General features: G+C 43.2%; 1 protein-coding gene across 1 annotated transcript; it reads left to right on the top strand.

The window, feature by feature from the left end:
* Positions 1-119: 119 nt before the first annotated feature.
* Positions 120-12,167, top strand: LOC138976301 (uncharacterized). Its single transcript, XM_070349151.1, has 7 exons — positions 120-194; positions 1,004-1,063; positions 4,606-4,904; positions 5,349-5,453; positions 5,711-5,790; positions 7,213-7,450; positions 10,967-12,167. Exons 1-7 carry the CDS (start codon positions 137-139, stop codon positions 11,159-11,161), a joined length of 1,035 nt encoding a protein of 344 aa, XP_070205252.1. The 5' UTR covers positions 120-136; the 3' UTR covers positions 11,162-12,167.

The following is a 12,167-nucleotide window of genomic DNA, read 5'->3' as shown; positions in this document are numbered from 1 at the left end:
ATATATATATATATATATATATATATATATATGTGCTCATTAATTTCTCGTTCGAGATAATTCAGTTGTCCATGTCTATGTCAGTACAAGCAATGTGCAAGTCTATGAATATTCAGCAGGCTCAGCACCTGGGGTCATGCAAACAGACGACACAATAGAAAACCTGGCCGTGATCTTAACCAAGAAATTGTCCGGTAAGTCTGAAATGTTATTCGATTGGGTGTTGAGGATGCGCACCGTGCGTGATGGCTTAGAGGGGAGGGGGGGGGGGGGGGGGAGCTGGGCGGTTTTGCTTTTTGTTTTTTTGGGGAGGGGTGTGTTTTGTGAGTTTGGCATGAATATATGTTTGAGTTATTAAACGGCTGTTTTTTTTGTCAATTGCTTGTCGTTGTATTTTTGTTGTTGAGGGGGGAGATGATGGTAATGGTTTTGATGATGCAGATGACGACAAAGACGACGGGGGAAACGATCATGATGGCGATAATTGAGATGTTGACGTGTTCTCACATTCAGCAACTATTCGACTGAACGTATTCCAATGTAAAAGAACAAAAGTGTCCACTGGGAATAAGTAAGTGTTCCGCGGACTAGCATCTCTAGGAACAATAGTCGTAGACTTTGAGCGGACTAATTTTTTCTAGGACATAAAGTCCTAGCCTCCTTTTAGGGGTCAGACTTTGGGTCCTGGGGGATATATTTTCATTTTACAGATACCTCGACGAATGTGTCCCAGTTGTCCGCTCACGGCCGCGTTAGAAATAAAGACACATACAAATCGTCGATTTTCATTGCTTCCCCGTTGGTGCAGTGTGTACGGTGTTGGGTTCAGAGTGTGCAGGTCTTGCGTTCCATGTAGGCTTTTGACGTAATTGGTTCACCTTATTTAAACCCTCTATACACAAGTATATGATGTTCTTGTTCCAGTGCACGTGATGTCCTTGGCGTATTGGGTTTTTTCCCAGGCGTTTTCGTGCAATACTGTGTTGTTCTCTTCCTTTTGCAGATTTCCCATCCGAAAAAGGTGGTCTGACGACAAAGCAATGCAAGACGGTAACATATGCGTGTAAGGAAACAGACGTTTTCTTTATATAACTGTTAATGTATGCGCTGTATGAAAGTTGTTGAGGGCCGCAGGAGCGGCCGTCTCTTATGGTCTGTTCGAGGCAGTGACATGGGGCATCGCAAGTCGCTGTTCTCACGTGACTCGTCTCCCGTTTCTTAGACGCAAATATCGGCGAGTGGGGCGAGGAAGTAGCGTTGATTGGGCAATTATCGCCGCGAGGAACGCACGGCAGCAGTGGAACACAGAAGTGATGTTAAAGTGATGTTGACATGGCAGACTTTTAACCAACTTTTCCGCAACTTTTATTGGTTTGAAATCGCTCCCGATTTGTTGAGGCCAGTGGGCGAAGGGTCTGCCATGTGAACGGCCCCGACGATTTAGGTTCTGTTTAGAGCAGCTTTCTACCAACTTCAGGGTCGAAGCCTGTGCTCTACTCGAAGCAGCCAGCACCCTCAACAAATCCGAAAGGACATTCCAGCCAACCGTCTTCCTGACGGACTGCAGATCTCTGCTCCAGAGCCTCCAAGATAACGATAACAGAAGTCAGCTGCAGGGAGACATCAGAAGAGAGCTTGAACAACTCAGCGCCAAAACAACCATAGCCCTTTCTTTCTTTCTTTCTTTATTTGGTGTTTAACGTCGTTTTCAACCACGAAGGTTATATCGCGACGAACCATAGCCCTACAGTGGATACCCTCTCACTGCAGACTGTATGGAACTTTAGAGGCAGACAGGCTCTCCTTAGTAGGCAAAACCTTGAATGAGACAGACCCCCCAGTCTTCTACCATGAAGTGAAGACCATCCTCAAGAGCTGTCTCTACACCCAGTGGAAGAACCGTCTGAGCATCCACACAGAAGATGATGACATCGAACACCTCACAAGAGCAAAACAGGTTACAATCTTCAGGCTCCGGACCGGTCACAATTAAGCGCTCATGTACAGAATGATAATCTACCACACAGACGAATGCTCGTGTGGAACAGGCAGGCAGACCCCAGAGCATGTTCTCCAGACATGCCCAACTTTTGCGGGGCTAAAGCTATGTTTCCATTAGTGATGCGGTGGCTGCACGACGGCGATAAACACGAGATGCCGCTAGCGAATTTCGCCGTTAGTGTTTCCATTAAAAGCGGCGCGGAAGGCGGATGTTTGTTCTGTCTGGCTTTACTTCTTCTTATAAATCGGTCAAAATCTCACACAACCATGCCGTAATTTGGAGAAACTATATTTGAAGCTTCTTATGTTGGTTAGTAAATAGAAAAGACGAGAAATATAAGAAAAAAACTCTTTTATTTCAGCAAAATACTCAAAAAGCGGAGCGAACCCGGTGCCTTTGACAACCTTTGAAGAAATTCTTGCTGGACTATGTGCAGCTCATGGAATACATGTATTTGACGAAAAAACAGTCAAAATAGACCATAAACCTGGTTGTGAAGGGTCCTCGAATATTTTGAAAGACTTTGACCACGCCTACTTTGGACGCGAATACCGCGCGGCAGCAGAATCTTGACGCTGAACCGTCGCGCGGCACGTCGCCGCCGCGCCGCCGTCGTGTCGCGCATATGGAAACACGCGTACTTGGTTACTACTGTTGCGATCGGTTTTGCCGCTGCTGCCACCTCGCCGCAACCATCGTGCCGCCGTCGCGTCGATCGCTATATGGAAACATCGCTAAAGAAGTGAATTCTGGCCAGAGATGGTCGACCTAAAGGAGAAACTGTGGGGCTCAGCGGAGTCCCTGCGGCGAACTGCAGACTGCGTCACGTCAACAATCTTGACAGTCTAGCATGGCAACAGGAACGCAAAAGAAGAAAAAGAAATGTTCAGCAGCGACTTGAAAACTCAGTAAAGTGCTGCTCGACTGGGCCGTGACTTGGCGCACATTTTGCGCAGAATTTCCTTATCGCGCTTACTGATTGATTAGCTCTGGACACACTGCTCTTCCCGCATTAGGAGGTAGCTGCGATAGCTTAAGTGGCCTTCAAGTCTGGCGATTATCGCCGCTTGAGCGTTGAGCTGTTCACATTGGCAGCGATTTTGATTTGACTTGGCGCCGATTAAAATCGCTTGAAAGTTTGGGGAAAGTTGGTATAAGGTATGCTATACTGAACGGCAAAAGTTAGAGACCGCCATTAAAAAACCCAGCTGACTTCATCTGTGCCAAACTCCTTGTTCCTAAGTTTATAAAACCAAATGGCTGTCAGGCCGTACACGCCAGTGGGTGAGCAATGCTGTGTTAGCAGGAAACTTGCTCGGGATCCACGGAGGCCTGGCTAGGGCACGAGACAGAAACTGCCAAACTGCAAAACGTGGACCATTTTTACGCTGGCGCGTGGGCAAGCCTGGGCGGGAAAGATGAAACATTCGTTATGCACGTGCAGGGGGGATGTGTTGAGAGTGAACTGTTGTCACCAGTTAGGCTTTATAACCCCTCGATTTTCCGCTAGCCACCATCTTCTCACTATGCCTCTCAGACGAAAGGGGACCACCTTCAACAAAGCCCGGGCCATCGCATGGCTGCAAGACGGCGTAAGCAAGCGATACGTGGGCAGACGACTTGGAGTGTCCCATTCTGTCGTGGTCAGGCTGCATCAGAAGTTCCAGGCCACCAACAGCGTTCTGGAGAGGCCCAGGTCAGGACGGCCTGGTTTTGTCAAGGGCGATCCCTAACTTTTGCCGTTCAGTATATGTGAACAGCTCTTTAGTCTCGATCACTTCACCTCTCTGCCCATAGCCTGTGGCTGGAGTAACAGGTGGCAGAGAGGGGGAGTCGGCCGGAAGAGAGCTGGAAATAAACGAAGATGTGTACTCTTCCGTGCAGATTGTAATGTTCTATTGTCGGGACTAGGGGGAGGGCGATATTGGGGTTACGAACACAGGAGGGGAGGCTAGCAGGTTGGCCCGCTGAATGGGTATGATAACGTGCCGCTGTGTGTGTGTGTTTGTGTGTGTGTGTGTGTGTGTGTTTGTGTGTGTGTGTGTGTGTGTGTGTGTGTGTGTGTGTGTGTGTGTGTGTGTGTGTGTGTGTGATCGAGTAAACGTTTGACCATTGGCAATATATCCATAAGTCTGCGAATATAAATATATCTGATAACAGCTGAAAAGTATAACACAACTTCTGGTAAAACAAGTTTACACACCGATGTTTCACGAATACAAATTTCACTACCTATAATTATGCTGGGTTTACAACGCTTACATTCATGAGTATCACCCAGCCTCCTTTCTGGAATGAAATTAGAATTAAATCACAAATTAATGTAAATTTTTACACTTGGTGGATCAATATGCACAGATAAGGCCCCTTTCCTTACATGCTTATACCTCCATTCCACACATCCGTTCTAGCTTCCTGAGGATGGCTGCCACAACAATGAGACGCTGCGCAAAACTAACATAACTTAAAAAAAAAATAAAAAATTATATTAAATTAGATTAAATTAAATTAATGGCGAATGAATGAATGAATGAATGAATGAATGAATTAATTAATGATTAAATTAACATAACTTTAATTATCACCTGCTTCACGCTTTTCAGCACAAATATGCGTCGACACAACCTGTCCGGCCGCGTTCTCCTCGTCACCAGAAACAAGACTGAAGCAAATCCTTTCCACAAGGAACGAGTCGTTGCACTCTTTCAAATCAGCCATGGCGGAAGTGACGCGAGGTGTCCCTGCGTCCAATAAGTACGTGTTGGTCAATGCCGTCTCGGCCAACCACTACAATGAGATGCAGACAATGGTGAAGGACGTTCACACGCATCTCCTCCCTCGTCTGACAAACTTCACCTTCATCATCTTCGATCTGGGTCTGACGCCACTGCAAAGAAACTTGGTAATGCAAAGACACTTGGTAATGCAAAGACACTTGGTGATGCAAAGACACTTGGTGATGCAAAGACACTTGGTGATGCAAAGACACTTGGTGATGCTTCTTTTTACAGTTACTTATTTGACTGAATGCATTCCGGCAGACTCGGAGATAAGAGGGAAGTGAGGGTGTGTGTGTGTGTGTGTGTGTGTGTGTGTGTGTGTGTGTGTGTGTGTGTGTGTGTGTGTGTGAGTGTGTGTGTGTGTGTGTATGTGTGTTTGTATATGCATGCGTGTGTGTGTGTGTGTGTGTGTGTGTGTGTGTGTGTGTGTGTGTGTGTGTGTGTAGAGCGATTCTGAGAAACTATCAGACTATTGTATGTACAGAACGTTTATTTCCTTTAGAAAACACACAATAATGTCTTTGATGACGTCATGTTTTCTCTAATTGTGTATTTTGACGTTCCAGACGGAGACAAATTGTGGCTGCACTGTGCTGGACTTTCCATTTGACAAACTTCCAGCTTTCTTCAGCATCCTCAATTGTTACACGTGGAAACCTATGATCATAAGGGTGAGTCATTTGATCAATAAACTCAATTTCAAAAGCTAAGCACTGTTTTCTTTAAAACATTATATACACTTTTACACTGTGTTTTAAAGTAAATGAGCGTAAGCAATTGTATGTATCTAACGTCATTATTTCTTTTGTTTTTGAACTTTATTATTTTGTTGTTTTTACAGAATACTGCTTGGGGTGTGGGTGATCAGGAAGTGGGCTTGAAGTTTACACACTTTGTTGAGGATGAACTATATTCTGTGTGTGTACAGTCCCTAATAGAGAAGACTGAATTTCTGGTCTGGATGGATACGTCTGTAAGGTGGAACCGCGTTGCAAAATCGTTGGACAGGTAAAGAAAAATCGCGTGAGGGAAAAAGCAAAACACACACACACACACACACACACACACACACATACACACACATACACTCACTCACACACATACACTCATACACACACACACACACTCACTCACACACATACACACACACACACTCACACACACACACACACACACACACACACACACACACACTCACACACACACACACACAGACACACACACACACACACACACACACACACACACACATATTCCCTTATCTAGACCACTGCGAATGTGTTCTGCATATTAATTCACTTTTAGAACATTGCTTCCCAATATAAGTGAACATTGTAATTTGTTTTCTCAAATTTCTGTCATTTTTATATTTAGTCAAGTTTTGACTAAATATTTTAACATCGAGGGGGAATCGAAACGAGGGTCGTGGTGTATGTGCGTGTGTCTGTCTGTCTGTCTGTCTGTGTGTGTGTGTGTGTGTGTGTGTGTGTGTAGAGCGATTCAGACTAAACTACTGGACCGATCTTTATGAAATTTGGCATGAGAGTTCCTGGGTATGAAATCCCCGAACGTTCTTTTCATTTTTTTTATAAATGTCTTTGATGACGTCATATCCGGCTTTTCGTGAAAGTTGAGGCGGCACTGTCACGCCCTCATTTTTCAACCAAATTGGTTGAAATTTTGGTCAAGTAATCTTCGACGAAGCCCGGACTTTGGTATTGCATTTCAGCTTGGTGGCTTAAAAATTAATTAATGACTTTGGTCATTAAAAATCTGAAAATTGTAAAAAAAAATAAAAATTTATAAAACGATCCAAATTTACGTTTATCTTATTCTCCATCATTTGCTGATTCCAAAAACATATAAATATGTTATATTTGGATTAAAAACAAGCTCTGAAAATTAAATATATAAAAATTATTATCAAAATTTTTTTTTCGAAATCAATTTAAAAACACTTTCATCTTATTCCTTGTCGGTTCCTGATTCCAAAAATATATAGATATGATATGTTTGGATTAAAAACACGCTCAGAAAGTTAAAACGAAGAGAGGTACAGAAAAGCGTGCTATCCTTCTCAGCGCAACGAATATCCCGCTCTTCTTGTCAATTCCACGGGCACTGCCTTTGCCACGGGCGGTGGAGTGACGATGCTACGAGTATACGGTCTTGCTGCGTTGCGTTGCGTTCAGTTTCATTCTGTGAGTTCGACAGCTACTTGACTAAATATTGTATTTTCGCCTTACGCGACTTGTTTCTTTGTCTGTTTGTTAGTAAGTTTGTCTGATTCCCTTTGTTGTTTTTCTCTTTAAAATTGATGACAATTGCTTCCTTACATTTTTGAATTCTTGAATGTTTTCAAATGTCTGCCATTGTTTGTTTATTTATTTTGTTTGTTACTCTTTACTTTCTATCTTTGTTGTTTTTCAGTCTTTTTCGACGATGCAAGGAGCGGGGACTACAGGTGTGGTTCAACACAGGCGGCAGCGTGGCCATACGCACAGATCACGAAACTTTTCGTTTCTATGACGACCAGTCGTGCCAGTACGACGCCTATGGTGAGGTGCAGGCAGGATTCGGTGTGTATCACAACGAGCCTTTTGTGCGCTATGCTGTTCTCGACCCCTGGGTGTCCTGTGCCTTCACCCGTCGGTGCATGTGTCTGCAGGTATGATGTGTCTGCAGGTATGATGTGTCTGCAGGTATGATGTGTCTGCTGGTATGATGTGTCTCCAGGTATGATGTGTCTCCAGGTATGATGTGTCTCCAGGTATGATGTGTCTGCTGGTATGATGTGTCTCCAGGTATGATGTGTCTCCAGGTATGATGTGTCTGCAGGTATGATGTGTCTGCAGGTATGATGTGTCTGCAGCTATGATGTGTCTGCTGGTATGATGTGTCTCCAGGTATGATGTGTCTGCAGGTATGATGTGTCTCCAGGTATGATGTGTCTGCAGGTATGATGTGTCTGCAGCTATGATGTGTCTGCTGGTATGATGTGTCTCCAGGTATGATGTGTCTGCAGGTATGATGTGTCTGCAGGTATGATGTGTCTGCAGCTATGATGTGTCTGCTGGTATGATGTGTCTCCAGGTATGATGTGTCTGCAGGTATGATGTGTCTGCAGGTATGATGTGTCTGCAGGTATGATGTGTCTGCAGGTATGATGTGTCTGCAGGTATGATGTGTCTCCAGGTATGATGTGTCTGCTGGTATGATGTGTCTGCAGGTATGATGTGTCTCCAGGTATGATGTGTCTGCTGGTATGATGTGTCTCCAGGTATGATGTGTCTCCAGGTATGATGTGTATCCAGGTATGATGTGTCTCCAGGTATGATGTGTCTGCAGGTATGATGTGTCTGCAGGTATGATGTGTCTGCAGGTATGATGTGTCTGCAGCTATGCTGTGTCTGCAGCTATGATGTGTCTGCAGGTATGATGTGTCTGAAGGTATGATGTGTCTGCAGGTATGATGTGTCTGAAGGTATGATGTGTCTGCAGGTATGATGTGTCTGCTGGTATGATGTGTCTCCAGGTATGATGTGTCTCCAGGTATGATGTGTCTGCAGGTATGATGTGTCTGCAGGTATGATGTTGCCGTCGAAGGGGACGAACCCGGGACCCCAAAAGTTAGAGACATCACTGAGCCGGGCGTTTTACCAACTGATCTATTCCGTCGCAATCACACACACACACACACACACACACACACACACAACCACACACACACCCACACCCACACACACGCACACACACACACACACACACACACACACACACACACACACACACACACATTCCACTCCCGAGATAAAAGAAAGACAACAATGTGATTAAGCCTACGTTTACACGTTTACATCCCCGCCCCCCTTCCCGTCAAGCCACGCCCCTATGTTTGACTCTTCTTTATGACTAAATATCTTGATATGTAATTATCACTGATAATCTCGATATCATCGTCATTATCACTGATAATCTTTATATCATTGTTATCATCAATAATAATCTTGATATCATTGTCATTATTATCATCACTAATTACCTTGATATCATTGCAAACATCAATAATTAATCTCGATTACGTCGTCATCTTCACTAATTGTGAGTTAGTACGGGTGTCACATGACTGATGTGAAACAGTTGATTGGCTAATGGCAATGCGTTGAAAACTGTTAGCACACTCTTGGAGTGTGCGGATAGTTCCAGAGAGTGTATTCATGCGCCTGCATGCTCCTTCTTTCGATTTGAGAAGATTCTTCTCATCCGCCGTGTTAGTAATGTAACCGTGTGCCGAAACACTACGATCACCTCGGAAGCGAAGTGCAATCAAACAGGATTATTAGCCCTATAAAAACTGTTATGCAAACCCGAAGGTTTCCATGAACATGCAGACAATCGGAAGCCACCAGACCCCATCACAAACATAATTCTACAAACCACGGGTGTTGACCTAAAGGCCAACAACTCGGGTGCAGAGTCTGCTGTGAAAGGAGCGGTAGCCTCCCCTGTCACAATCGCCCCCGTTTGAAATGAACTTCGTCCCGAAGTTCCGAACCGGGGGACCACTGTCCATCCCAAGTTCGCAGAATGGGAACAGCACGAAAATGTTCAGTGGTCATATTATGCCATTACCTGAACATATCATGCCGAGTCCCATTCCTGCTCGCAAGCGCCAGATGTAACCGTGTGCCGAAACACTACGATCACCTCGGGAAGCGAAGTGCAATCAAACAAGATTGAAAATATTAGGGCTAATTTTTTAGCCCTATAAAAACTGTTATGCAAACCCGAAGGTTTCCATGAACATACAGACAATTATGATGATAAAATCGTTTATTTGACGTCACTCTGTAAAAACATTGGCGACATTTGTCTTAGATTAAGAACACACACAGGCACGCACACAAACTTTCCCTTTATGTGCAGTGGTTCACCACCCTCCCGCCCCCCGCACACTCTCGCTCATCTAATTAAAAATGGTGTTAAGAGATACTTGCATATAAAATGGTATTTTTAAAAGTTCTGATAAAAATATAGAACTTTTACAGACAATCGGAAGCCACCAGACCCCATCACAAACAGAATTCTACAAACCACGGGTGTTGACCTAAAGGCCAACAACTCGGGTGCAGAGTCTGCTGTGAAAGGAGCGGTAGCCTCCCCTGTCACAGTAACATGTAGCTTATCTTCTCCACAGTACCAATTACATGATGCTTGAACCTAAAATTGTCCCGCGGTTAAAAGCAGAAGTGTTTTTCTCAGAGATTTCAAGCTAGACCTTGCAGCAATAATTTTGGAAGTCGACTGATTCGATTGACTGTCCCGCGCACATGTAGCAGACGACAGCGTCAGTTCAGTACTTAAATAAACGGTTTTAGCATATTTCAGGACAACAATGATGTAAATAGAAAACGTGAAGGCTTCAAAACATTCTTACCATGCAATCATAGCACCTGCAACCTCCCAGATGAATGCAGCTACATTGCGAGAAATATCATGCCAAGTTTATTTTTTGCGAATGAGCAAACCATCGTGTCACTTTGACATCAGGGGACGTCAGTCAGTTGGCTGGAGGGTGTTCATTTTTTGGGAGCATAGACAGTTCTGGTACATGTTTTTATACCAACAGTTCACTGAATATTAGATTGAAACTGTATGCTTACAGGTACATAAAGACAGTAACATTTAGCATAACTGTAACTCATACTGTTAGTTTCTAATCGATAAAACGGTACAGAGGGTCATCATATCGTAAAATGCATGGTCGGCAATTAAACCGTCAATACCCCCGAAATTCGCATATGTGGCGAGACGCTTGGAAGGCATGGCAAATCCGACACACACTCAAAAGAAGATCTAACTCGACCTGTTCTCAATTTATCCAAACGCCCGCAGAAAAATGTGCCTTGTCAAACGTTCTAATGTCTTTTTGTTACTGACAATATCGTTATTGAAACAATGAGAGTGCGCTATGAGATTTATTGAGCAAATCTTGAAAATAATTACTGAACTCTGCGCTACACGCTTCGTTCAATAATTCATTTTCTCGAACTGCTCTGTAACTCTCTTTGCGCACTGTGATGTCTCAATAACTTAAATTATTTTGATATCATTGTAATTATCACTAAATATCTTGATATCATTGTTATCATTACGTTTGGTGTTAATTTCCATTTACGTGCAGGATCCTGCTAGGAAGCGCGGATGTCCAGGAAATAAATTGCCTCGGCGGACAGGTGCCTGCCATCGTTTTGACCAGTCCAGTCTCGGCATCATCCTTATAAAACTGTATGGCAAAAGGGTCAATCTCATCACTATGAACACACCGATTGAAATTCGTAGGGGCGACACCGCTAAATGGTTTACGAAGTTACCCTAAATTAGGCATAACCAAGCTAAGAAAAGGTCACTCTTGCGGAAAATCGGAAATCCCGAAAACAGGGAGACAAAATATCACGCGTTCTCCCTGAGACGATACGCAGTTCGAACGTTTCTTTTGCTTCGTTTTTGTTGTTAAAAACTGACCTATGAATAAAGTAAAGAGCAGACATCGGCCTCGAACTTGCACATCAATTTTGAAGAATTCGTTGCCTTTTTTCATTGACTATTTTATCTGCAAATATTAATCACGATCATTAAGACTTGCAAAATAGACTGCAGTCTGCTGAAAATACGATTTCTTGGTGGTTCCATCGTTAACCCTACCGTCCTGATCATTTAAAGTAGCACCAGACTATGCGAACGACACCAGCATGCAGATCAAACACACCGACCTCACTACCTAACAGTTTTGCTGATCACGCATAAAGGTGTAACACTTTCTTATTCAATTTCTTTCATGAAGTGTACGATATTTTTCTGGCAATAGTCGTGTCCCCTGTTTTGAGCGAACACTGTTTTCTTCCGTGGTGCACTACCTGTGTTAAACAAAAACAAAAATGAAAAAAATACACAGCTGCGATAATTTTATCTTTATTTCAACTTCAAAAACATTGTTTTAGAGAGCAACAACGAAACTCAATGTATGAAGAATTTGAAATAAACGGTTGGTTATACCTACCTAAAGAAAAGCCGAACATCAGTCTCTGAGCGTATATTATTAAGTACATTGCGAACGAATTTTGATTAATCTAATTAATGTTTTTTTTTTAAAGAATTGATTATTTTAATTAGTTTTTGAATTTTGATTAATTGGTCACATTCAATATACACGTGTCCGTTCTGTAAATACGTTTGTGAAAAAGTATATTAACTATTAATTTTAATTGAGTTAGTTATCTTTGATAATTGTGATGGGCTGTGTTTTGCTATTACTGTTGTAGTTTTGCTTCTTGTTGTCATTTACCTATTTCACGTAACACCAGAATTTATATAAATACATTTTG

Source organism: Littorina saxatilis, linkage group LG9, assembly GCF_037325665.1.
Source record: "Littorina saxatilis isolate snail1 linkage group LG9, US_GU_Lsax_2.0, whole genome shotgun sequence".
Taxonomy (NCBI): domain Eukaryota; kingdom Metazoa; phylum Mollusca; class Gastropoda; order Littorinimorpha; family Littorinidae; genus Littorina; species Littorina saxatilis.
The sequence above is the reverse complement of the archived record's forward strand: the minus strand, read 5'-3'. Positions and strand labels throughout refer to the sequence as shown.